The following is a 27,958-nucleotide window of genomic DNA, read 5'->3' as shown; positions in this document are numbered from 1 at the left end:
AGTATCCAGGTCCTACACTGGTCTTCATTTGCACAATGAAAAGATCAGATTAAGACTTTGAGCACACAAGTGACAAAGAGAAGTAGAAAATTTATTGCAGTATTTGTTCCACCGAAAGGGTATGAATCCCCTTTCCTCTTATTACTAGGGTGACCTAATACAACAAAATCTACATTTACAAAATATCCTCCTGCAATAGGCCACATATACTGCATGCGTAGTTCGAAATAGAATAAATTATATTCAGAGGACTCTGCCATTGTACAGCATGGACAAATAAAAGTGAACAAAAATAAAAATTCTTATTTTTTTCTTTTTTCTTCTTTTTCCTTCAAATATCTAAAAGCTAAAAGGAAAAACCATCAGGGTGCTAGTAGTATAATAAACTCCAAAAACACTTTAATAAGAACATCAAAAAGACTAATTTCCAACATTCACTTAAGGTTTTATTCTTTTTTTACAGCTTTTTTGTCTTCAGAGATATAAACATTTTAGTTTTTTGTCGTGTTAAACTATGATACAGTGGGAGTAGAAATGAGCGACTAGAATCTGCTGCACAACAGCGAAGGAGCTCCCACAACAATGTTGACAAAACATTTCCCTCCAGGTCTCTTTTCTGATAGCCTTTTGAAGGGATAATTTGGGTGAATTATTCCTTTAATGCCTTCTGGATTCTATCCTCTGCACTTTTACACAAACAAAACATGAGCAGTCCCTCTAATATAATAAGTCCTCTGTTTTGTGTCATTTTCATTTTTGCAAGAATAACTCATGTAAAAGTATGTAGTGTCAAATATTCTTGCTCTCTTGTGTTTTTCTTAAAAAAAAATGAGGAAGGAGAGGCGGGGGGTAGGAATCCAGTGAAGTTTGGCTGTGTCGTTGGAGGTGGCAGGTTGAGGAGGAGGAGCAGGAGCGGGGAAGAGGAGGATTTTGATAAAGTAGAAATGGAGCAGGAGGACCCAAAAAAAAAAATATTGGGGGGGGATAAACACCACACGGGAGGCATTAGCTAGCCCCTCCTTCCCGAGCTGCATACAATGAGCGTAAAGTCTGTACTACTTTGTTGCTCAGTTTGTGGTTGCTGGTCAAGGCAATCTTCTTGTAAATGATGTCCGACTCCTTAATAGTGTCCACCCAAGGCACCTGTTTGCGGCCATCGCGTTTCTTGGCCTCGGCCCAGGGCCCCGAGTAGGAGCCGGCCATCCAGTGGATGCTGTATCCATTGGAGGTCTTCTGGACGACTCTGGCTATTTGCGGCCGGTCTTTGTATTTGGGGCACCAGAGGGCGATCACGTCCATAGCATCAACTGTCTCGCTCATACGGCCGGGGTCTGAGGAGTCACCTGCTCGCCTTGACTTTCGAGAGGACTGCAGAGAGAACGGAAGGAAGGGGGGAAAAAGTTGTAATATTTTATCACATATTCTTAAACTTGTCTTTTACAGTGTGTAGCTATCTGTCTGTCTCCTCACCCCTGGGGTCCTTTCGTCGCCATCACTATCATCGTCATCTGTCTCTGGTCCCGCCTGATTGCGCGGACTGGGTCCCGACAAGGGGCCGGGGCCTCCCAGTAGGGCGTTTATGGCTTTGTTTCTGATGTTCGCGCTGGCAGACGCTTCTCCCTCCTCATCCTCTTCGTCTGGGTCAAGATGTTCCATCAGAACCTTGAACTGTGCAGAGTAAAGAGACAAGAAACTAACTGACTGGGACACATGTAATACCCTGCACAGCAGTTACACATCTGCCTCAAACATCTTCATCCAGCTGCCATTCTCTCAGACAGATGACAGTGACATGAAACTTATTGGAAAGCAAAGCTGTTGCTGAAGTATCAACTGTCAGTCAGTGATGTATATAAAACATCCTGCTCCATTACTTACATCTAGGTACTGTCTGACTACCCGCCTCTTGATCTCGTTCGACAGGGTAGCGTGAGCCATGTTGTTGGAGATGAAGTCGATGGTTTGTCGTGGGTGGAAGTTAACGTTGTTTTTTCTGTTCACTGCCTTGTCGTACACCTTGGCTGACTCGGTTGGAGAGTACTTCTGAATTTTACTGTAGGAAAACAAAAAACATGTTCAGTTACAGATGTCATGGGAAGTCTGAATTGGTCAACTTAATCCTCACAAAAAATGCTTATACATACATTTAGATAAAGGCTCTGAAGAAATGAAGTTATGAAGCTTTTACCTGTCAGAGAATCCATATTGGTTCTTCAGGTGCTGTTTGAGCACCAGAAGCAACAGGATGCCTTGAACAGCATTAGCAAAGTCCAGGAGACCTGTGGGATTGTCTGGGAGCAGCCTCATCACTTTGTCCACATCCTCCAAATCCAAGTCATCAATATCAGACTCGGACTCTGAACTGGCTGCGACAGGTTTTCTGGCCTTTTTCGGCCGCCGTACCACATCATCATTGTCCTGGTCGCTGTGTACATCCCCCTGACTTGTGGGAGAATCACAGTTCATCTTTGCCTCTTCATCCTCTCCGTCCGACGTGTTCTTCCACTCTTTCTTCACTTTCTTCTCCTTGCGCCTCGGTTCCTTGAGCAGAAGCTAAACAGAAGAAATTGACAAGAAAATATAGAAAGATTTAAATATATAATTATTACTGTTAAAATAATTCTATGGCGTGCTGTTTTGTTTTTTTTGGGTTTTTTTTAAACCCTAATGAAAAGACAAACAACATAATAAACTGCTATCGTACCTCTTTGAAGGTTTGCAACAGGTTGCTCCCAGAAACAGACAGGGTGATGTCTATGTGGTGCATGATGAAGAGAGGCTCCTCCTGGCTCTGGTATGGGAAACAGGCGAGGTTGTCTGCTATAAACAGCAGCATGTTCACTTCCGTCTTCTGCAGAAAGAAAAGAGGGGAAAAGCACAATGGAGGGTCAGTGCCTGATATAAACTTGCATTGCAGTGTTCAAATTTGAACTATTCATTTTGTAGAGTCACATACAAACTATTTATTGCACTTCTTGCTGAAACAAGCTGTATAAAAATGTATAAAATAAAAAAATCTGAAGCAGGTGTTTACTTGGCATGCAGTTAATAAGAAAATTCCACTTCATGCTCAGCAGTGCCAAGACATGTCGAGAATACTGCAGGTTGACTCACAGAACTGTCGTCGAAGAGGTTCAGCAGTGAGATGAGGAAAGCCCTCCGGTGCTGCCGGTTCCCCCGGATCATAGTGAAGAGGTGCGAGCACAGTGCTGAGTGGGTCTCGTCTTGTCTGAATCCTCTAATGATGCTCTTACGCGACATCTCGATGGCCTGCTGCAAATTGTACGACATCTTCATCCCGGCAACCGCCTTCATCTGTGAAAGATTATGTGGAGATGTGTTTAAAAAAAACAGCATTTCAGACAACTGTTGACAGAGCTGCTGCTGTGGGCATGTGGAGAATAATAATCATGTTGCAGAACTTGTTCAGTCTAAATTGTGAAAAACGAAAAAATAAAAAGTGTTTGGCTGTGACCTCTTTGGCATGTAAGGTGCACAATGTAGCTTTGGATAGAAAATTTAAACTCAGAATCTTAATATTTACAATATTATCGACTTAATAATACAAACAACTGAACAAACAAGCTGTTCTCAGAGGAAAATAAGGTCCCTCTGGACGCTGATCAACGACTCACATGGATGAATCCTGTGTACTTCTTGTCAATCTCCACCAGCTGCTGGTCAGCTTTGTTCCTCATGCTGGGCTCTGGGTCTGTTCCCATTGCGATGAGGTAGGGTACACACTGCACAGATGGGACAAAAAAAGATGTTATCTTCACATGCAGGCAAAAAAGGGAAGCGGGATTTTAAACGAATGAGGGTTAAACTACACTACAGCACATGGTCTTGATACTGGTTATTTGTTGGGTCATTTTTAGATGTATGAGGCTAATACACAGAACAGTTTCAGAAGGTGGATCACCTGCAGTGTTGATACTATGAAGAAAAATCCATTGTTTGATTTATTTTGGATAAATCTACTGGCCATATTATAAGCTGAAACACTTGGTGGGGTGGTTCTCCAACTTACCTGTACAGGATGGATGAGACCCTGGTTGAGTGTGAGGGCTATGACGTTGAGAGCAAAGTGCCGTACACTGGACTGGGTGTGGAAGAACGCCTCCAACACCTGTTTTAAATACAGCTGCATAATGGAGCTGCTCATCCCTGAAGAGATGTCCCCCATCTCCTTCAGATCCTCCTGTTTGGACAGTTTCTTCCCTGCAACAACACAGGATATGTGTGTTAATTACCCTATTATCACTGGGCATTGTTGGCGGTGCAACCAACAAAATCAAGAAGACCTAATCCTGTTACACTTCAGCGGCAACAGCAAGTTTATTTACATTCTCTGTCTGCTTCCTGCATCCGCGTGTCCTCCTCCTGAAGGTACGTCTGCAGGTTTTTGAGGATCTGGATTTTGAGGTTGATGGAGGACGCGCTGTCAGCCAGGATGCCGTTATACAAGTTCTTCACATCTGGCATAAACATCTGGCTGGGATGCATGATCACTAGGAAGCCTGAACAACAAACAGCAAGGACGAGTAAGACAAAGTAAACAAAACAGTCTTCATCTACATTATCTCCACCGGCGGTGGCAAGTAAAGCAGCTTTTCTGGCCTTACTTTACTGTCTGGACAATGTTTTGCACACATTAAGTATGGTGACTTTTTTATTTGTCAAACCCAATAATATTTAAAAATGGGGTTCTTGCCTAAGCCGATGATGGCTTTGGTCTTCACTTCTTCATCCTCATGTTTGGTGAAGTATAGCAGCAGCTCGAGAACTTTCTCCTTGATGACAACCTGTACAAAATATACAGACACATGCTGGGCATCAACACAAATGATTTACAGTTGCAGTCCGCAACTTACTACATCATTCATTTCAAATCTTAAATATTATTACACATCAACTGCAATGTTACCTTGTTGGTGCCCTTGAACTCCTCCAGATCAAAATCAAAATGTCTGGCCAGGGCGCCCACAGTGAAGAGCGATCGCAGCAGGAAAGGCTTGTTTGCTACCAACGTTGTGCTGTTCGGATCCTCTTGATGCTGAACCTTCAGCTTGTTAAGTGCACCTAGAACAAAAAGTTATTTTTGAGATGACCAACGTTGTGTGTCCTAGTGTTTTCTCTCAAGGTAAATCTGAAATGCCACACTTAAATCATTGACCTCTTTGGAAAGCTGAATGCCAAAATAAGCGTCACTGTCTTACAATACTCATTGTCTAACTGCATCTCTCACCATAGAATCTGTTGAAGCAAGCCCAGACAAACTTGTAGTTGTGCGTGACTTTGTTGACAACAGCTCCAAGACAGCTCACACAGTGCTGGACCACCTGAAGACAGGAAGGAGGACAATTATGTCTACTAACACTGATTAGGCCTTCACAAAGTAAGCTGGTTCCATAACAGCGGACACCATGTAAGTTTCTAAAAAACACTCTCCCACGTACCGTCATGCCGTATTTGATGATGAGCTTCATGAGGTCTTCTTCAATTGTGGCAAGGAAAGTTTCACTGGGGTGCTCCATCAGAGGTACCACAAGCTCCAAGATCTTTGCCACGTTACAGATGACCATGAAGTCATTGGCAGTCTGCAGGGGAAACAATATGACAATAATTACTGGGGAAAGTCTGATAATGACATGATTTCTTCACTGTGTTTATTTCTTCATGCTGATCGTTAATTATCCAATAAGAATAATTGATTTGCTTGATAATTATAGAATAACAAAATGGATTTGATAAACATAACTTACGTTACACTTTGTGGTCAGGTAGGGTTGCATGGTCATGGCGTGTTTGACCATGAGCTGGGCCCTGATCTTGCTGAACAAGTACAAGGTGGTGATACACGCCACTAGCCGTTGTGAGTTCACACCCTTGTTCTCTACAGAGGGAGGAGCAAATAAAGATTACACCAACTTCTATTCAAAACAGTTAGATTATTTGTTTTATTCTATCAACTAGAAGTATAGACAGTTGCTCAAGTGGGTGTTAAATAATAAACCTGCATACCTGCAAGAGATTCCTCATATTTGAGGATGTGCTCGACCAGATTGTCAACAAGCTGAACACAGGCCTTTTTGGCTGGCTTATACGATGCATCCTCTTCAGACTTGAGAAGCTAGAGCAAAAGAGACAATGTTTGTTTTAAAATAGGAATAAACACTGAAATATTCCTGACCAGTTGAGGCTCAAACACCAAATCAAATTCTTACATTCTGAAGAAGCTGCTCAAACCAGTCATAGCCGGTGTCTCGACACGCTGCAACCTGAACGAGACAGTTGACATGAGATTAAAAATTCACCATGAGACAAAAAATACACAGCTTAGAAGATAAAAAAGTGTTAAGTCAGTTAAACTTACAACATCAGTGATGTTGAGGATCTTTCTGGTCATGGTCTCTTTGTCATGGTTTGGAGTTGGAGTAAACCACAACTTCTGGAATGTCTCATTCACCAGTTTCTATAAAGAACATAAAGTTCATTAGTCTTGGATCTTTAGTTCTGATCTACACTTGTATACACGTATAAATTGTTCAAACTCAGGGCTTTGTCATGAATATGTTACAATACATAGATGCGTATAAAAAGAGAAATACATAGAATAATAATGAAGTTGACTCCATACCTTGATACCTTCCTCATCATTGACCCTGCGGATCATCCTCACACACATCTCAGTAATCTTACTGAAGGTCGGCTGCTCCAGGCAGATGTCTCTGAGGATCTTGATCACCCGTTTTCGTACGCTGATACCAGTGTCCTGTGCATCAAAACAAAATCAATCCATTAAGGCTTCTGCAAGATCCACAGGAGGCTTCTGTTTTCATTGATTAAGACGTCTACCTGGGATGTGATATCATTTTTCTGCCAATAGGTGGCAGTGTGACACTGTAATGAAGATTGAACTTCTCATGAACCCTCTTGAACATTTACATGACAACAGGCGCAACAATTTCAATGTGCTCACTTCTCAGATGCTGAGTACAAAGAGTAAGTGCAAAGCTAGTCTACTGGACTGAATTTCAGTATTTATAGCTTGAATTATCACAGCCGATACAATGATGTGTTAATCCCAGATTGTGTGCTTAAACTTCCTCTTTATCTAATTATTTAAATAATGTAAACAAAAACCTGTAACATCCCAAATGAACCCAATATAAGCAACATTTCTTCAAACTCAGTCCCTGCAATGCTTCTCCATGTAAATTCAGTGGCCAGAAGAAAACTAGAACTCTCGCCCAATAAAAGAAGTGGCCCCGCTCGTTTATTTGCATATGTGTTAAACAGGTGCGTGTAACGGCAGCTCCATTTCCACACTCACGAATGTGCACAGTGTGCCAACAATGAGTGGACTGCAATTAAAGGATACCGAATCAAAAAGCTTGTTTGTAAGAGGTTCTTGACAAATTGAACATGCGTCAGGTGGGTTCTGGCCATGACGATAAACTGCTAGTGCACAGCATGATAGTTAAGCTCACAACGTTAACAGCGGAGTGCGAAGAAAACTTCAAAGCAGTTGGTCACGTTGCGTAAAAGTATGGAAACACAGCGGGGTGTGTCCAGCACAATGTGGCAGAAAGAGCCTGCATATAAATGTGCAGGTTGTTAGTGGCTGTTTGCCGAGTAGTAAACAGACACACCGATACCTATAAATCCACATTTTGATGATAGTATACAATGACATTGCAAACACAGCTCATCCATTGATGGCAACTTCTCAACAACTACATACACAATTACATGCAACAGTCACATAGGGATTATAACACTTTACATCACAACGTCTATGAATTTGACTGGTTAACTTACCAGTATCCTCTCTATGAGCATGTCATAGTACTGCTCCGTGAGTTGAGGTCTGCTAAGCACAAATCTTCCCAGCAGCTCTACAGCTGCCTCTCTCACACTTGTGGAGTTGTCCATCAAACGACCATGGACACCACGCTGCATGTCGGACTGCAGAAGTGGACAAGAAAGTGTCAGATACACGGGGGGAAAAATGACTTCACAAGAATAGAGGTTAAGACAGCCTGCATTATGTAAAGTATGTGAAATTAAGCTGCAGTCCAGGCATGAAAAATGTGTCTTTGCAAACACAGATCCTAACATACCCTTGCCAGTATGCTGGGGTCAACAGCCACAACCTCAGACAGACATTTCATGGCTTTAGTCCTTACAGCGATGGCACTTTCCCCAAGGACTCGCAAAATCTATAAAGAAAATGACATACAGAAGAGTATGATGAAACAAATGCTCTTCTTTCATTTAGCTGCCTCATTAAAAAGACAAAGATACTTATGGTATGAATACTGAAATCGTACCTGTGTTAAATAAATATCAAAGCTCTGGGCGAACGGCCTCATGGAGGCCAAATAACGCACAATCAGACAGGAGTCATCATAGTCCACAGTGTCAGAGTTCATTCTGGAGAGCAGAGCAAAGAAGAAGAATGTTATTGGACTAGAAAAACAAATAAAACACAGCACAACCATGAAAGGTAGAGACGATCATGTTATATGAGATATATGCTGTGATGCATCCTTACTTCAGTGTGGCGAAATGAGCTGGTATCGTCTTGATGATGGCACGCAGGAACTTCTTGCGCTTCTCAGCACGCTGCATAATTTCACCGGTGGTCTCCATCTCCTTGGCATGTTGTGGTCCGTCAGAGGAGTCGTCATCCTTCTGATTCTGGGTCCGCATGGACTTCTCAGCCTCTGTGGTAGCGTCCCGGAACCACTGGGCAATGTAGAACTTTCTGGCAAACTGGAGTAGAAAAGGGGTCTCAGTATTCTGCAGCTTATTTAAAGAAGTGCAGTGCTATAGTATAGTTTTCAGTGTTTTGTTTATACAAGCAAATTACTTAAAGGGGCTTCCATGTGTGGCTTAACAGCCCATTTATGGAACAAAAAGCATGCACATAAATTTCAGATATAAAGCCCAGAGTGTTTGAAGTCGCTCAGTCAGTCTAATGTAAACTCACCACCAGTGAGGCGTCTGTCTCAGCATTATCCTCCAAGTAGTCCAGTAGAGCCTTCTGCAGCTGCTGGGTATCATCGTTTCCTGGAGACTATATGACCAGAGAGAGAAAGAGAGAGAGAGAGGGATCACAAAATGTGTAATTCAAACCAATCCATATTCAGCAGAAAAACTCAACTGTAGCACACATTTTCTGCTTGTACCATTTCAGTCACCATGAAAAATCAAATGTGAAGTTTTTCTTCTACCTGTTGTAGTATACGATCAATCGATCGCTGGTCCATCTTGCTGGTGACTGCATCCTTCCTCAGACGAGCAGCCACTGTGCCCAGGTAGTCTAGTGATGCTACTCTCAGAGCCATCTCTGTCTGCTTATTACTGAACTGGTGAACCTGATGGAAGAATAGACAGAGAGAGGAGGATGGAGAGAAAAAACATAACGGGTGTCAGCAAGACACGCAAAAAATGAACTGATCCCACTGAAGCATTAAATACAAATTATTTCCTACTTAAGGCTGTGTAAGTGTTAAGTACTTCTTTGCCACAAATCAAAAAGCAATTATGCTCAGAGGTCTGCCATGAACAAGTATACAGGTCAATAGCTTTTTAAAAATGTCTGAAGAAACACCAGTGCAAACAAATCTTCATCGGTTCCCAGACACACTTTCATCTCTAATTTAAAGAAAGAGCTCTGTCGTACTAACCAGTAGTCTACCAAGCAGACTGAGGAGGAGCTCTGCTGCAGGCCACTCAGGTTTGTTTACTGTCGAAAGCAGGTCCTGGACAAAGTTCTCAAACAGCGGCCGGTAATCTTCTTCTCCCTGCTTACTGCCACACCTGAGGGAGGGGAAAAGTGAAGAAAGTGGATGAGGAGGAAAATGGGTGAAACATGGACAAAGTCGAAGTTATTCCGCCTTTTCTTCTGCTTTTGTCTGCATTTCACATGTTAATAAATACTTAAATACAGCCTAAGTAATATAGTAATACAACTGTACAAATGTACTTATACATGGCACATTTCAAGGAAGTGTAAAATAAAATGATTACTTTTTGAGGAAGACTGAGAGGAAGTTTTGTGCTGTTCTCATAGCCGTCTCATATGAGTTGGTTATCAAAACATCCTGATCCACCTAAAAACAGTTAGAAAAAGAACTTGTGAGTACGTCTGAATATGACTTCTGCAAGTGTATATATGTTATATTTGCTTGCTTGCATGTGTTGGCTTACTCTTACCTTGTCACACTCGTCGAAAATGTCCTTATCGTTGGGGAGATGAACCACACACTGGATTAGCTGCAAAACCAGAGCCGTCACCATTTGGATGTACAACGGCTCTCCGTCATCATCTGAGCTGTTCAGCCTGAGGAAACAGAAGTTCAGGATTAATAACAAATTACTATTATCGGTATTATCCAGGACAACATAGTTGTACATCAGAGAATCTTCAGCTGTTCCTCTGCTATCATTTTGTTACATTGATGGCCAGACATTTATCAAGCCCATCACTTGATGCTGTATACCTTCACTGCAATTTGAATTCATGAACAAATTACCTGAAATTCCTGAGAGAGCGTTTGCTGGTGGGCAGTCTGGCTAAAGACGTAAAGATCTCCTCCAAGATCAGCTGCCTATGCTTCTCATAACGTGAGAAAACCTGGAGACAAGAAATAATAAAGGTGGTCAATCTCTATCCTCAGTTTTGCAGAACATCAAATACACATCTAAGGATAAAACACACAAGTCAAAGTGTAAAAAACAACAACAGATGAAGTGAGAGAAAAAAAAGAGACTTACTGCTGTAACGAGTTTAATGGCACACAGCTGCAGCTCACTGACATTCTCCACAAAGAACGGGGTGATTCCCATCGACGAAACCTGGGAAAAAAAGAGGATTTTATGAAACATCATATGGACTGCAGTGAAAATGTTCGGCTGATGGCTGCAATCATTACAGTCTTTACCTGGAGGATGGTGGTGTCTGTAAGTAGCTGGATCTCTAGGAGCTCAGCGATGTTGCTGACAATGTCGCACACTTTGTTGTACAACATGATAATCACACGTTGCTTGTGTGTGGAGCATTTCGCACGCTTTGCCTTGGAGCTCAACAGACCACCTAGATGGACAAAAAGCAGCCTCATTAAAACCTTTTCACCACATGCCATGATTTTACATACCAAAAAAGCTCTTTCCATTTCCATTAATTAAAAAAAAAAATAAACAAAAAGAATAAAAACAAACCACCTCAATGTTCACAGAGGGACATTGTCGTATATAATAACATGGCTGACAGCTTCAGAATAGACATTTCTTAAAAGTAATTCAGGGACTCATTATGGTTTTTCTTTAAATGCATTTCCTCCCACAGCGCAAGACATTCTGCTCACTGTGAAGCTTGAAGCTGAATTTATGACAGCTGTAATTTGTACATCATTTGTAAAGGTATATGTGCTTCCATGCAGGACAAGTCTGCAAAGCCAATAAAGTGAAACAAAAAAGGACTGTCAAATGACAACCCTGTAATTTCCAGACATCCCGGATCAATTGCTGACATGTTTATCCATCTTTTAGCTTAGTTCCTTGGATCATCATGTTGACACTCATTATTTCACCACAAAGCTGGTTGATGGTTCTCACACAATCAGCGACATACCACAATTCAGTTTCACTCTTTATCCTCACCTCCATGCGGGTCCACTCTGTAGACTGGGTCATATTGTGGATACAGTGTGTTCTGAAGATGGAACTTGGTGAATTGCAGCACTCGCTCTATGACGTCCTCTATGTAGACAGCCTTGGGCATGTGCGTCGAGGTCATGATGTTAAGAGCTGTCAGGCAGGCATCCGCTGACTTTGTGACTCTCTCCATTATCAGGTCTCTCCAGAGTTTCTCCTCATCTTCAGCATCATGGTCCTGAGGTTAGAAGGGGAAATAATGGCAAATGTGTTATTACAGAAATAAAACACGATCTGGAGGTGGAAGGCTTTTATTCATTCAAGCAAAAAAAACCTCCTCTGTAGCATCTCTACAAGAAATTAGTGTTTATATATTTTGGAACACAGATACTGAATAGATTTCTTCACTACATTAAATACAAATGTCTTTGTTAAATACCACTGCAAAGAACATTCAAGACAGAAAGAAAGAAAGGGAGCTCACGTGGTTTATCAGGGTGGTGAGTTTGGCTCCATCCTGGATATTCTTTTCCAGTATGTTCAGTAGCTTCACCAGCTTGTCTGAAGGGATCTGCAATAGAAACAATTATTTAGAAATACAATCTGAAGCAGCATCACATATCCACAATGCTTTAACACAAGTTTCTATATCAACAAACTGCAGTACCCTGCTAGAGATGCCCATGGCCTTGATCTTGGCCGACTCGCTGCCGAGCTCATTCAGCTGGTGTTTACCAAGCAGCAGTTCCTGAGGTATCTCATCATCATCTGCTGTTGGGAAAACCATAACACAAAATCACAATGAAATACAGCAAGTTTCCTTTCAGAGTTTCAACATTGACTTGTCAGCACTGATATTTACCCATGGTAGTAAAATCCACATCCTCCAGATTGTCCAGTATGTTGTCAATGCTTGCCAAGAACCTCTTGAATGTGGAAGAGTCCATCAGCTCCTCTTGGGTCAGCTTAGGTTCATAAGCTTTCCGTTTCTTCTGCTTTTCCTTCATTTTCATTTTTCTGGCAACTGAGTAAAGACATGTTTCATCTTGTTCATTTTCTGCAGTTTCATTTGTTCACATTTCTGTCATCTGGCAAAAGATACAGAAGTATCTGCTGTCGTACCACCAAACAGAGCACCTTCCTTTCTTTCCTCAGGCTTTGAGACTCCTTAACTCTTCAGCAACACACAATTTTCATAAACAGTTGTAGCAGGACTCAAAACACTCTGCCAGATAACAAACACTTTCAAGCAACCCTCTGTTTTCTAGGTTTCAATTAGTTACATTAACCCACTGACAAGTAATATATATCGTGATACTGTGTCACTTAGCCCTCCATAGCATTTTTTCAGGGTGCAGTTGCAGTGAAAGTTAAAAATATCTGAAATTTTCAGGAAGGCACTGGTGTCATCACATTTTCACAACCCTTTGCTTTTATGACACTGCAGGTTGTAAGCTTGTAGTTAGCTGTTTAGTCAAGCCTCTGTCGACGTATCGTTAAACATGCAGCATTTTTTCCCTCACCGCAGTGCTTCAGCCCTGCCAGCACTTTTTCTTTAATGGCCACAAGCCCTTCTGTATCTAATGTTCTGTATATGGACATAAGAACGGTGCTCCCCAATCTAATATGACTTTAGCTTCAACTGAAAACCAAATAAAGATGCTCTATGCAGTTCTATCACCGTCACACACTTATCAATAGAAAGAGAAACTTCATTTGAAATGCTGTGGCACTTGACTTTAATACAGACCTTCACTCATGCTTGGTGGTGGTGACTCTTCATCTGAGGAGTCTCGGTAGCGACTACCTGAACCTCGTCGACTGTCCCGTTGCCCACTTTTCCGATGTTCGCCCGAGCCACGACGCTCCCTTTCTTCCATGTCCCAGGCCCTGTCTTTGTCTCGACGTTGCCTTTTCCTTGCAGCTGTAGAGTTTAGACATAAAGAAAATACTTTTATATGAGAATAGCACTAACCCTTTACAACGGCATACTAGTATCCAAAAATAAACAGAAGTGTAGAAAATAGTAATCTTAACAGGCTTCAACTGTTCATTAAATATTGAGAATATTTCTGAGATCAAACAACAAAACCTTGTTCAAAGATTTCCACCAAGAACCGACAAGAAGTCCATTATTTGACTCACACTCTTCATTTGGATCAAAGTCGTCATCCGAGCTGACCTCAGCATATTTAGGCTTCTCATTTACAGTGCTTCGTTTCCTCTTGTTCATCTTTACCCTTTCACAAAGGGGCATGGTTGATTCAATCTCGGCCAGCAGCTCTGGGGGCAGCTCTTTCAGAACTGCCGGGTCCATACCACCTGGGAAAAAAAAATGTAAAAATTATTTTTAAATTATTAACAAAAATTTAAAAATAATTAATCATTAATAATGTATTTTTTGTTGGAGCCTTTATAAAACATAGTACAGAGTGAAGCATGCTGTAATGTTAGTTAAATGCAGTTTCATAACTTCTTGTGCTTACTTTTGCCAGATTTAGAGATTCTGTTCTTTCCAGACTTGCTGTGCCGGATGATCCTCTGGATCTGGTCGATGGAGAGCTTTTTCACAAGCACTACAGGCTTGGGCCTCTTCTCAAAGTCCTGCACCAAACCCAGCCTCTCCAGTTTCACCTTTGGCTGGCCCCACAACTGACCTTCAGGTGGCCCACTGCTCTCCTTGTCACGTTTGATCTGAAGGGGGGAAAAAACCAGAAGAGGGGTCAGGAAAGCTCTCTGAGATTGTCCAGTTTAAAATTCAAATTTCAATAAAAACAAAGTGAAAATTTAAAAAATCACACTTTTTTGAACAGAAATACAAAAGGTGTTTTTACAGAAAAAGAAAAAGGAAAGAAAAGAAAAAAATCACACAAGATAATAAAATGTAAACAATGGATCAAACTGACATGAGATAAGTGATTTTTATGTTAATTTCCAGCATAGTTCCGATATAAAAATACTTAAAGGAACACTCCACTGTTTTTTTAAAATCTCCCTACATGTTGTAAGTAACAGTCAGGACATGATAAATGGTCGACACTGCGGTGCCAGTAAAAAACAACTTTCCCCTCCCATGAGGGGCAACAAATTGGTTGTGAATGTGTTCATTGTTCATCAAAGTTACATTGCAATATATTAGCACACCAATGCTAATATCTGAGTTGTGTACATACATGTCACTCAGTACGTTCACATGCACAGCTAAGTCAGATTACAGCCATAGTTTGACTATGCTACTCAGTCAGACAACTGGATTTGTCCGAGTATACATGCCAGTGAGAAAATCGAATTATTGGCCCGAAGCATGTCATACATACGATAGGTGGCGCTGTACCCATTTCAACTAGTGGTAACAAAGCCACCTCCGGCTGATCTCTTTACGTCACCAGCGATAACAAACAGCCTCAGCATTCAAGAAAGATGGTGTTCGAAGAGCAAGACAAAGCCACATCTTTGTACATTTTGTATATGGCGTACATGATAATTACACAAACTAGATGCACAATGGGGCTCTTGCTTGCAGTGATTTCGGAGGAAAGACGCCGCCGCCGTCCTTCTATTTCCAGCTCACAGCCCCAGGAAAAAAAATCTCGAGTGAGTAATGCAAAAATCCGAATCCAATCTGATGGAATGTATACATGCATTAGTAATGCGACTATCAATCGAATACTCTATGTGTTTTAATCAGACTATGAGTAATCCAATCCGGTCCGATTTTAGTCAGACTAAGGTGTATACATGCATCTTAAAAATCTGATCATAGTCGGACTAACCCAGTAATTCGGTTTTCTTGAGTGTCATGTAAACACACTGACAGACAGAAACTCAGCAGCTTCATATCGCTCTTCTGCTTGTTATGTGCATTGCATTCAGTTGGTTTACCAATGAGTTAAAAGCACTTGCTAAGCTAGGTAGCTAGTTATGCTGCACAGACTGGCAGCAGACAGGACAGAGATGCAGGTCTGTATGACTAAAAAAACAGAATTCCAAACTGATTGGAAAAAAAAAATCAAGAGAGAGGAGCATCTGACTAACCAGCAAGCAAACGTTGAATTTATACTTCATTATTAAAGCAAGCCATTTACCAACAATGTAATGTAAAACAATAAGAAATATTGTTACTATACTCCGATTTCGTCTACCTTAACTGTACCTGTAGCCTCTTAAACCAAACTGTTGAAGCTACTTTCAACCCTCCAGAGGTAGCGTAAGTGGTAAATTCCAACCACGACAACTATCAAACCTTTCTATTTCAACTTCAACTAAAAAGCACCATGGCCTTTCAGGCACACAGCCACATTTTTGGTGGACATGTCATTTATAGTTGGCATACTATGTCGGTGATAGGCTACAAACTTAAAAACAACCGGCTTGGGCATCTCTGAACACTGTTGACAGTAAATACTGTACAAAGGGTTGAAAACAACAGAAGTTTGAGTGTTTAGTAAAATGTTTTCTTTAAGTCCCAGTTCTTGGGCTTTGCATTACTGAGGTTGAATTCCTTCAGTACACATTTAGCCTCATGCAAAATCTTGGAAAAATCAGTGGAGCCTTTCTTTAAGGTACTTGCTTTTGATCACACACACACACACACACAGGACTAAAGACAAAACAATTTCTTCTACTTTTAACAGATGGTTAGGTGTGTGTTAATGTGTTAACAGAATTTTATAACCAATCCCAGGAATAAACAAAAGGCTTACAAATGGGAAAACAAAAACGTAAACAAGAGTGAGCAGTGGTGTGATTTGATTTTTGTGAGATTGCAGGCAGTGAGAGCTGAATGATTGGTAGGTGGGTAGATATTTGGTTTGGGTCGGACCAGATCACCTTAGGGATCTGGAAGTTCTTCAGTGCGCCACTATGCCCTCCCAGGAGATGCGCAGGGAAAGAATCTGGAAGTTTAGCACCAGAAGCAGATGACGCCGGTTTGGAACCATCTTGTCTATTGCCACTCCGACCAGGTTCTCCAGTGGAAGACGACCGGTACCTATCTCGGTCACTTCGGCAGCGAGAGTCAGGGGAGCGTCGATCTCGACCACCAGCCTCACTTCGATGCCTCCTATCTCGGTCAGCATCTCGGTCTCGGTCTCGTCCGTGTTCCCCTCGGTTTGATGACTTTGGCATGTCGCCCCGTCTTTCCAAGGACTTCTCATCATGCCGGTGCTTTGATGGATCCCGACCCTCTCTCCTGCCATCATGTTTATCGACCCTGTTCTTGATGACTTCCGGCCGACCATCTGGTTTCAACTGCAAAGCCGTGTCAGAACCCTCCACTGCAGCTGGCCCACTAGCTGGTTCTTCAGGCCAGCGTTGGGCCTCAAGGGCTGGAATAGGGGCAGCCAGACAGGGGTCGAGCTGGCCATCAGCTCGGCCTGCCTGCTGGAGGTCGATGCTCACCATGAGGTTTGGCCGGCTGGCACCGTTCCCAGCTGCTGTGGCTTCTTGCGGAGTCAGTTTGCCAGCATTGCCCCCTCCTGTTGATCCACTGCCTGGAGCACCTGTAGGGCCACCTGGTCCCCCTGCGCCTGGTTCCAGGGGAAAAGAGTCCTGTTTTCTCTTCTTCAGAGGCTTGTCTGTGAAGATAAATCAACATGAACATGAAACCTCTGATGCATTCAAACATTTTTATATGAGTTTTTATCCATATGGTCATATTTAGAGATATCTCACACACCTTTATCTTGCACCTCCTTTGAGCACTTCTCACTAGCTGCCTCTCGTTCTATCCTTTCGATTTCTGCGAGAGCATCAAGCTCTGCCTCGTCATAAGGGGAACTTGGTGGCTGGAGACCACTGGCACCACCTCCTTGCTGCTGTAGCTGCAGCCGGACCGCCAGGTTTTGCTGGAGAACAGGCACCTGCTGAAAGCCCAGTTCTGCCTCCATATTGTCAGAGTCCATGCCTGGCATAACCTCACCTGAGACATGAACAAAGAACACTTTTACAGGCTTGTGTTTAAAAGCGAAGATGTTTCTAGTACTCCAAGTGCTGGCAAGAAGTAATTTTCCTAATTAAAAGACATGTGCACAAAATACCTTCTTTTGTGAAAGCGACTAAGTTTTGAACTAGAGGTGTAGGAAACCACATATGAATAAAATAGGAATCCAGCCAGGTAAGTCTATCCATGATCTTCACTCACCTGGGGGATCGGACTCATTCGACTTGACCCTCGACAACTTGAGGGTGAGTTTCGTTGAGTCCTTGTTTGGAGAGCTTACAATGTCGTACATGTCCTTCTCCTCTTTCACTGCCGGGGCTTTCTTCCTTTGCTGGAGCTGCTGTTTCTGGTCGGGTCCTCCATCCCTCGGTGAGGGTGCGTAGGGAGGCGGTGACTGCAGGATCAGCGGGGGACGAGAGCCCGCTGTGAAGGAAGCAACAGCAAAGAGAGAAGAAAGTTATCCTTCAAAGGGTTTGGAGAACAAAACACACAAAACAGTCAAAGCACTGCGATGACAACAGACAGTACCATATCTACAGGAGGCATTCCCCTCTAATAATGAGCCATACTATATGAAAAGTAAATCTCTGCCCTTGTATCACTATTTAGACTGAATGACCCCAACTTATTCTGTTGCTGTGTGTCAAATTATTAGTATTACAGATCCTGGAGTTGCTTTTCCAGTATCCTTACGTTTGGGTGTTCCTTCACTTCCTGCTGGGGAGCAGCCAGGCTGTGGAGACCTCAGAGAGAAAGAAGGATTCCTCATGGCGGAGTCTCCCTCCTAGACATCACACAGAAAAGACAGATGTAAGTTAACAGTTATGAGCTTTACGTTGTACTTCGAGTGCAAATGTGCTGCAGAATATCCTAACACAGGTAATCGAAAGTAATTTTTTCCCCAATTGTTGCAAATTAAGCTTCTCCAATTACTGAATCCACTGTGTCGTTACTTTGTCATCACATTTACACAACAAGGGGACCGATTTGACATACTTTCCCCATAACGCTCAGTTAATTTTATACCAAATAGTGAAGCAGACCCTCCTGGCGGTGTGCACACGTCAGCATGTCTATTGCATTTATGACAGCATTTTTCTCTTAATCTTTTTTCACTTTCTCGTAGGCATCCTCCCACCATGAGACAAAAACTAGTGAGGTTCCAACTTAAAATCAGTGTCAACTAAGGAAATTGCTGAGTGAAAACAGTAGAAAGTATGAAGATCTCTGAGGGGTTTTATGAAGACCGACAGTATATACTGTAGAACTTAACATACACAAAAAAATGTGCTCAACAAATTCAGAAGCTCCTGAACCTGGTTGGCAAACATTACATAACTGGCCTAAGAACTACAGCCAGACTTTTTTTTCTTTTAAGCCTCAGGCAGTTTGTAAAATCTCGTGGCTGAATTCCTTTTAGATCTGGTTGTGAAGTCCATAGCACTGCACTTATTTATCGTTTTGGTAGTGTTTTCCATGTTGCCCCCCTCATCTGAGTGCTTGCTAGCGGATGCCGACAGTTGCCTGTTTGCTTCCTGGAAAAATGATAGCGGGAACTTTAATGCAAAGTGACATCCACATGAGGCTTAGAGAAAACGCATTTCTTCAGCTTTTAAACCCTTATACACAGAATTTTCACCCACTTAAAAATGAATTGGTTGTCTGTTCATAATTTTGGGTCATAAACGTGCTTAGACTCTGTACCTCACTGCTCAGCCGATGTACAATGTTCAGGTAGTCCTCAGTGCCGTGTCTGTCTGAGTGGTGGTTGGCAGCATTGGCCATCTGCCCCGATACCTTGCCCTCGTGGATATTTCGGATGCCACCTGGAACCATGGGACTGGTCACAGACACTGCCAAATAAAAAAATTGAAATGATCCATTAGTGAGGTAATTATAACACTGTTGAGCATGACAGAAAAAATTATACACTCTCTTACAAATTATGGTTGTGTCCAAATAATTGCTAGTAAAATAAATAAGCATTTACAGAAGTAAGGATTTGAAAATGTTTTTTCGCGTAACGGGTTAAGTGGGGCTTCAGTTTTTACAGGAGTGCCAGAGAGGTTTCATGAAATCCGGCAACATGCTAGGAGAATCACTAAAGTTTCAACAACTATACATAGAAATATAATTGGGTGTGAACGTAATTCAGAGGCAAACATCTTTAAACAACAAGACTGAAACAAAGCTGGTCCTCCTGCTATTGGTCAGATATCTTACCGGTGAATCAGGACTGTAAAATTCAATGCACTCTAAAGCAAAGTATCAACATTTCAATCATTTATGTTAAATGTAGCTGCCACAATTTTCTTCTTCTTTTCTCTTACTGTTCTGTAAAACCATAACATGAAATCCCTTCAAATATCAATTATTTCGGGTGACGCAATTTACAGCACTGCATTTTTAAAAGATATCTGCCAACACACAGAGCAATGACGATAAGCCAATATTGACTGATAATATCAGACATACTGAATACCTGTGCCAAAGTCACACAACAGTCACACAGCTGCCTTGAATACAATTATTCATCTAAATGGTTCAGCTAATCCTTGAAGTTTTTACTGTTCATTACTTCCATGAGTGAAATCTTATAAACTCTATTTCATACATGAAGCAATGAAGGAAGTGTTATAATCACATAAACAGCAAATTAACAAGGCAGGGACAGAATTTCGTCCACAAACTTGTCCATAAAACCAGAGCTGCTAATCACATGCAACAAACTGTGCAACACCAGCAAGCACAGTGCACTCAGAAGAGAAAAGTTAAGGATTTAGTTTTATAATATGGCCTCCTGACAGATTAAATGTGCTTCCCAGTTATGTTTAACTAATACAATCTAGATGTTATCATTTAACAAAGCAAAACTGAAGTTTACCGGTTTAAAACAAAAGCCACTGAAATCACATCAATAAAGCAGATCTCCTCCTCACAAAATATATTTAATTCTAAAAGTGAATGTACATCAGCCACAAACACACACAAGCACAAATCCATATTTTAGGAAAAACCTCCTGTCTCCTATGAACATGCAACCCACATATTCTCTCACCTTGTTGTATCTGTTGGTGTTGGTTATAGCTAGGTGGTTGTTGGTGGGAATACGGCTGTATGTAACCAGTGGCAGGGCTCTGCGGAGTGTAGGGGCTGGGTACTGGACTGTTCTGCTGGCCCATATACCGGCTACTGGAACCTGTCTGAGGTGACACAAACCGGCTGGACAAAGTGGAGGAGAGAAGAGATAGAAAGAAAGTCAGCAGGCAAGGTAAAGGAAGCTCCACAATAAAAGTAAAAGAAAAAAACACACACACAAAAAACAGCTTTTACAGCTCTAAAGGCAGTATTGTTCTTTTATCTTTCAATGGATCCATGAAACTTCATATAAATACAACAAATCATTAATTTGAAAATCAATTTTGCAGAGCAGGCTCACCTTGGGGGATTGGGAGAAATTGCAGCCGGCTGGAAGTTTGCAGACTGGGCAGGGCTATGCATGGAATTTTGGGTGATCTTGTATGGTTGTACCATTGGCTGCTGCATGACATCTGTTCACAAAATGAAAAGAAAACATTTACTTATGAATATCAACATGAAGCTCGACTTTGTGACTGTATGCTTTTCACGCCATAATGTGCAACAGGTATGAATCTCCATACTTTGCTCCCTGAAGATGCCAGGGTTCCTGGCCAGCATGGTTTGCAGCAGCACTGGTGCATCTCCCTCTGGCTCATCGCTACCCAGGTTGTCCTTCAGTTCTCTGAAAAACGCACACAAAGAAGTTCATTCACGATGTAAAATGCTGACAAGGCAGCACACACTTTAGTTAGGAGAAATAAAAAAAAATCTGAATCATGTTTAAAATCTAGACAAACATGCAAACATACACTGATTGCATTTATTTAAATATGAATAAATAACTGATTTTAAAAATATGCAGCCTGTAACACAGGGCTGGAAAATTTCACATCTAAGCAAATGTACACAAGTAGTTGTAGCCATCCCTTATTATCTTTGATTATATTATGATAAATATAAATTGGATATAAAGCATCGCTGCAGTAATGTATTTGCCACTGATTCATCAGGTATGTGTTTTAGACACTTAACATGCTAAAAACATTAGCCTCGTTGCACACCCCTGCCGCAAAGACATTGAACTGAAATTCATCTACATTTCTGAATGATAAAACTTTGAATGCACTTTAAACACTTTTTAATGAGTAGTATCTGCATCAGGTAAATTTGCCCTCGGGTTAATTAACATGCATTTTTAACAGCTAAGCCTTCTATATATATCTCTCAAAAAAAGTATTTTTGTATGTCCATCGGTGAAGAAAATCCAAGCAACATCTCCATCATGTCAACAGTGGGTTCTCTTATGTTGTGACCCATTTTTACTGCTCATTTTTAAAGCCAAGTTATGTCAGACCCTGCAGTCCAACACTGACAGCCTGACTAATCTCAGATAGTGCCCATCTCTCTCACACAATTTTGCCATATAGACACTTTCACTTATACACTCACATGTGCTCTGTGGAGACCTGGTTGAGGCCATGGGCTAGCTGGGAGGCCAGATTCTCATCCCGACAGCCAAGCAGGCAGGTAACTTCCTCCGCGATCCTCCCATTATATAGGAGGCTCTTAGTGGTGGTGGCCGGGAGAGGGGAAGGGAGGGGTAGCTGGTTCAACACTGCGACAAGAAGAGAGAGATTGTGATGGAAAGGACAGCGGTGAGGAGATAAAGAAAATAAAGAGAAAGAGAGACACAGGATAAAAACATTAAGACCTGTAAGATATGTAGATGGTAATGTTGTTAAGATAATGGAATAACTAAATTTGGTACAATACTTGTATTAAAACAGCGATATTCAATACTGCGGTATAAATATATCAAGGTTGTGTGTTAATCACAAGAGGATCTAAGTTAAGTTTACTTTTGACAACAAACAAAAGAGTGAGAGGAGGCTGAGCTGTGAGGGCACTGCTGCGGTGTCGACTCACGGAAAGCAACAAAAAAAAACTAACAAAATAAACCCTGTGCTGGTACTGCTGTATAGAAGCGGCAGAAAATGAATACTGACACCGTCTCAACCAGCACAAAATGTGTATGTATAGAAATATCGCTATTTTTGATAACACTAGCAGATGGACAAGGCAAGAGACAGAATTTGCAATCACAGTTGCAAATTTTCATCTGCTCGGACAGATTATTTCAGCTTGGCATTTCACACACTGATACAAGAGTCGGAACAAAAACTGTGACAACGTGCTTGCTACAAGGCTGTGTGTCACTCACAGTCTGTGAGGCTAGCGATCCCAGCGAGAGTGGTGATAGGAACATGGGGCATATCCCCATTCATGCTGAAGGTGAGGGTGGGGGAGTGTGTTGATACACAGGTAGATCAGGGGGTCGATGGACGACACCCGTCCTCACATCTCCTGACACCTAGAAGAGAGGAAGGTTAATCATGGAGAGAGAGAGAGAAGGACAAAATAAAGCCTGAGTAACGGAGAGAGGCAAGGAGTATAACAATGCACAGATTTGAGTGAAGGATTAAGTATTATTTAAAAAGAGATAAAATGGCTGGACTTAAGCACAGCGTGAAAACAGAAATATTTGCTGTGTATGATGCTGTGTCTGCCCTGGTGCTGATACTGTTTTATGAAGGAGAAACGGAGCCTGCTGCATCGTCTGTACGCCACAAATAAATACATCTTATTAGATCTTTCAATCACCATAAACTGATGCGTTTTAAAGTATCTTTATTCACTGGTATATCTTGTATATTATTAATTATATATGTTATCGACCAATGTGTGAGCTCTCTACTTGGAAAACAGGGACGCAGCTTCAGGAATTTCGTGCTCTCACTCAAGATGTTCAACAAATTAACAGGACTGAATCCAGGCGATACAATAAGAGGACAAGGTCACCAACTGTTACGCTGTCCTGCTGCTCGATATGTTATTACAATGGTATATACTGCAAGCAGGCGCAAATCAACAATGAATCGTCCGAGTCCAATCTACTGGTGAAAACGTTTTTAAATTAGTGTTATCTGTTGTTTTCTATACACATGTTGAATAAGGCATAATCAAGCCTCAGTATACCGACAGATGCATATTATAGCACATTCCAACGTCATGTCAGATTACTTGGATTCCCCCAATAGCAGATATGCATTATATATACATCTGGGTGGCTACCAGAAAAATAGAAACCAATGCAATCTTTGCATGGAAAAAAATCAAAACAGAAACATTAAAAAGAGTTGCATACACAACAACACAGTATTAACATTACTGCGTTTCAAAACTTTGGACTTATTAGGATAAACGAAACAGCGGGGCTTCTCAGGAAATACTAAGTTTATATTTATGAATCATGCTGCCACCACCGGTGTACATATATTTATTTTTATAAATAATCACCAGCCTCAGTGACAGTTTCCTCTAGTGAATGAGACATTCTGACGGTAAATACAGCAGACACAATGTGTGAGTACACAACATTATTCCTGCATTTACTCTTCAATTCTTGTCTGAATGGATTTTACTTATCATATGCACTTAAAATTGCCAGCACTGTAAGTAACTAAATAAGTACGCAACTGCCATAAATCTTTGTGTTATAACTATAAGACCCTACACCCTTTCATTAATTTCTGAGCATAGGAGTCTTTGCTCACATCTTATTATGATAGATATGTACAAATTAGGCCCCTATGTAGCACTTAATTGGTCTTAAATCCCTTTGCTTGTTAGGTGGCCTTGACCTCTTGAATAAGACTGTACAAGAGGTCCAAGAAAAGCAGAGGGAAAAGCAAGCTGCAGCTCTGAGTATAACTAAACGCAGCCTACACTTCATGGATAAATATGCCTGTTAAAACAAGCCAGGGGAAGGCGAGCGCAGGGTGCTCTTTCTATCTAAATTACTCCCCGTGACACGTTATGATGAATGTGTTTACATATTATAATCAGCAAATGTAAAAGACAATAATTACACGTACTAGCCACAAAGCCCTCAAAACATGTTAGTAACATTCTAAGCTGCTTCGATGAAGTGACAAGAATGGGTGACAAATGAATCAAACCATTGTAATAATACCTTTTCGAAGAATTCTGGGCAGTCTCGGGTGGACTCACTGACATTTCAGATAAAAATTCCTACTCCTTATATCTGTTGAAAGAGAACACGTCTCTGCATCACACTCAAATAATGCAAATAAAAACTGTGTTTTAGGTGTAGTTGTGTCTACGGGAGGAAACCTTAAAAACTATGCCAAACAAAACAGTACCAGATAGAGCATCTCAATATTTGCTGTCACACATATTCATATTTGCAATGAGAAAGTCCTTGATGCAACAGTATGTAGCACTGTTGACCACATGTGAAATACTTCTAATGACTAATGAAATGCACGATTTGTTCAGCAACTTCTGCAGAGTGCTGCTGCTGCCACCGAATCTGTCAACACACTGTTGCAAACAAACTTCAATGGCATGCGATCATTCAGGCCGAACAGCGAGTGGGTGCAACAGATTCTGCAGCACGGAACTGTTACAGAGGATCAACAGATGGATATTGTAAACATTACATTAGCTAGCTGTTCACGTTAGCATGCTCGGTCCTATGTGCTCTTCCTCCGTGCGCAGGGGCTTGGCTGACAGCTGTGAGACTGACAGGCAGGAGGCAGCACAAAGGAACAGATGCACTGTGATGGTGGCGGCAGTAGTGGGGGGCTGCATCCTCCAGCAGCACCGTACGCTGTCTGCAAACTGGGCTAAATGCAGAAAGCAATCGAATTGAATCAGCTGTGCGTGTTTTGGCAAGACGCAAAAAAACCCAATCAACCAAACAAACAAAAAAAACGGCGATTCCCGCTAACAACATTAACCTCACTTGCAAACTCTTGGGAGCAAAGTAACTGTGGCTAAAGGCAACGTAGCTTGTGCTCAGTCAGTCGTCAGTCAAAACATTTCAAAACAGGTTAGCAACCAAAACCAACATCAGCCCTGCAAGAGGCTCCAGCAAACTAAAGTGCACATTTACGAGTCGAATAGCACAAAAATAATGACAAGCGAGCCATTTGGCTGTTTATAATTTATGTTAGCATCAATTTAACTGTTTATCTTAGCTGATTTGCAGGCTGCAGCCCGCTACTTGCGAACAAAACCAACAACGCTAACTGCTACACTGCTAAGAAGTTGCCTGCCTGGATCTTTCGTGCCAACTGCCACTGTTGCCGTTTACGATCGCAGCTAAGATTACTAACGCTATCTACCCAACATTCGCAAACAACAATAGTCGTGTTTTAATGGCTAGCTAGTTAAGCTAACTAGCTCTAACTGTTGTGGGTTAGCTTCTAACCGTTCAATTCAAATAATACGAGGAAGCGCTAATCGGGGTTAATTAATGTTAATGAAATTCCCCCTGAGATCGGGGAAAACGCGACGGGTTAATGTGGGTAGATGTAAATGCAGCGGCACAGACTCTTAATTCCGTGGCAACGGCCCAATCCTCGGGCTCGACAAATGACATCCAGTTGAGGCCGTGCGCCTTGGTGGAGCAAAAACACACCTAGCTAGCTCGGCTGGCTAGTTCGCTAGCTTCCGTTACCTCCCGGTCAATGGTTAACGACGCCGTAGGTGGTCTTGCAGAAGAACATTGATTAATGTTATTGTTAATAATCGCAATTAAAAAAAGTTTGGTTAATAAAGAAAGACAGGTGATTGTATTTACCTTCGGATGTTGTGCTCAAAGGGAGGGGAATGTTTTAGCTTGGTTTGTGTCCGTGTCCGTATCTCTAGCTCCCCCTTTCTTCTCTCTCGCAGCTCCTCCAGAAGGAACTCGATTGGCTTGCCAGCTAGCTGCCGAGCTAGCTTGCTAGCTATCAACAATAATCCGGGTCGGACTGATTCGTTCGTCTTCCGTCACTCAAGGGTGAATGTTTCGGCGTACATTCATGGGGAAACATTCGTTCTTCGGAGTTTCAGTCGGTCTGCGCCGACGTAAACAATGAGTGCAGCCAATTTCGACAGTAAATGAGAAATATGACGATTGTTGCGATCATCAAGAGGCTCTCCTCTCGTAGAACAAAATGCCGACCGGAAGTTCTGCCGTCTGACTGACCAAAGATCTCAGGAGTGACTCCCTCCATCGGCGCCAAACAAAATGCCATGCAACATGTCGTGCTGGTGTCGCTAGACTGCGCTGTAATACAACTTTATGTTCTCTACTCCGACTGAAAACACCTAAAGAAACAGATTATATACAAATATCAACTAATGTTATTCAGTTTTAAAACCCTGATGAGGAAACAGGCCTTGGAATTACCACACATAGTCTATTTATTACAAAAATAATCCTTCATACAATAATATAATCATCTTTTAATTATTTAAATATTAATAAAAAAAAACAATGAATATATATCGTCCATATAATACACATTCATTTTACAATATATCTGTTAGGCCCTAAAGGAAGCACTCATCCTTGAGCAGTATTCAACCTTTACTATTCTTCTATTTCAAAATATTCCACTGCAAGTTAAAGTGAAATACTGTATTATTAGCAACACATATGTACAGTGTTAAAAGTACTCATCATACAGAATCACCCTTCTCTAAGTGTTACTGTATTTACGCTCATTACAGTATAATTGAATGCGCAGCCTACTATTTTAAAGGCTGATTATATGGTGTTTGTTTTGTATTGTTTTGTTTTTTCCATATTATCCAATCTGCAGCTCACAAGCTGTGATATAAATCAAGTGGAGCATATACTATGAGGGCTCACAATATCAATTGTGTCTGGGGGAGTAGCAGTAGTGCAGTGTATATGTATAGTTTGGGTTATTTTTCACATATAGAGTTTAAATCAGACTTAAATCAGATTAAATCCTGACTGATCAGAATTATTGCTCGTTGCAAAAGTTTCCCCTTTTTTTTTTTTACTTTTATTTAAGATTCTCACAGTTAGAGGCATTTCCCCTAATTTACAGGCTGTTTTGGTGCAAAGCAAAAATGGTGCTGAAGAAGATCAGCTCACTGTTTAACCTCAAGGTGTCAGCATTGGCATTTGTTAAACATGGCGGGTGTTCTGAGAGACTCCTGTGCTGTGTTGGATGAAAACATACAAACATTTCCTGGTTTGTAGCATCATTTCCAAGAGTGATGGTTATGACTGTTTCCTTCACAGTCTTGCAGGAGAATACGAGCTGCTCTCTCCTCCGGCACCAACAGCCACTTATGTTCCTTCATTGATCAAGTGTGTAGACTTTAGTGGCATCTGCAACCAACTGAATACCCCTCATTAAAAAAGAAAATAATACGAAGCAT

General features: G+C 41.6%; 1 protein-coding gene across 4 annotated transcripts; it reads right to left on the bottom strand.

Annotated features, from left to right (window-relative positions):
• Positions 1-73: 73 nt before the first annotated feature.
• nipbla (NIPBL cohesin loading factor a) lies at positions 74-26,760 on the bottom strand. 4 transcript variants are annotated; one of them, XM_037097458.1, is made up of 49 exons: positions 26,358-26,759; positions 24,723-24,794; positions 22,911-23,060; positions 22,139-22,304; positions 21,271-21,371; positions 21,048-21,159; positions 20,667-20,830; positions 19,313-19,461; positions 18,302-18,392; positions 17,810-18,031; positions 17,345-17,587; positions 16,498-17,243; positions 14,154-14,361; positions 13,813-13,989; positions 13,418-13,591; positions 12,530-12,691; positions 12,335-12,438; positions 12,152-12,238; positions 11,674-11,905; positions 10,956-11,107; positions 10,789-10,869; positions 10,548-10,648; positions 10,228-10,354; positions 10,042-10,124; positions 9,699-9,831; positions 9,243-9,386; positions 8,999-9,085; positions 8,561-8,781; positions 8,337-8,439; positions 8,127-8,225; positions 7,825-7,971; positions 6,641-6,775; positions 6,377-6,475; positions 6,228-6,281; positions 6,025-6,133; positions 5,766-5,896; positions 5,460-5,600; positions 5,249-5,342; positions 4,928-5,082; positions 4,715-4,805; positions 4,347-4,520; positions 4,031-4,221; positions 3,636-3,743; positions 3,115-3,315; positions 2,705-2,851; positions 2,189-2,553; positions 1,879-2,053; positions 1,471-1,668; positions 74-1,368 (listed from the first exon to the last, which is right to left on the bottom strand). In XM_037097458.1, exons 3-49 carry the CDS (start codon positions 22,972-22,974, stop codon positions 1,006-1,008), a joined length of 7,611 nt encoding a protein of 2,536 aa, XP_036953353.1. In that variant the 5' UTR covers positions 22,975-23,060; positions 24,723-24,794; positions 26,358-26,759; the 3' UTR covers positions 74-1,005. The 4 variants fall into 4 exon arrangements, with proteins under 4 accessions (XP_036953353.1, XP_036953355.1, XP_036953354.1 ...); XM_037097460.1 differs by having other exon boundaries at positions 78-1,368; positions 17,068-17,243; positions 26,358-26,758; XM_037097459.1 differs by having other exon boundaries at positions 1,006-1,368; positions 12,335-12,435; positions 26,358-26,760.
• Between the last annotated feature and the right edge of the window lie 1,198 nt (positions 26,761-27,958).

Source organism: Acanthopagrus latus, chromosome 5, assembly GCF_904848185.1.
Source record: "Acanthopagrus latus isolate v.2019 chromosome 5, fAcaLat1.1, whole genome shotgun sequence".
NCBI classification, from domain to species: Eukaryota; Metazoa; Chordata; class Actinopteri; order Spariformes; family Sparidae; genus Acanthopagrus; species Acanthopagrus latus.
Note: the sequence above shows the minus strand (reverse complement) of the source record. Positions and strands in the feature narration are given on the sequence as shown.

What these genes read in the sequence shown, in the direction of transcription:
- nipbla (XM_037097458.1), bottom strand. Translation starts at nt 22,974, where the DNA reads ATGAATGGGGATATGCCCCATGTTCCTATCACCACTCTCGCTGGGATC. An exon ending in TTGATCGTATACTACAACAG is followed by an intron (nt 9,086 to 9,242) that starts GTAGAAGAAAAA and finishes CTGGTCATATAG; the next exon opens with TCTCCAGGAAACGATGATAC. An exon ending in TTGATATTTATTTAACACAG is followed by an intron (nt 8,226 to 8,336) that starts GTACGATTTCAG and finishes TTTTCTTTATAG; the next exon opens with ATTTTGCGAGTCCTTGGGGA.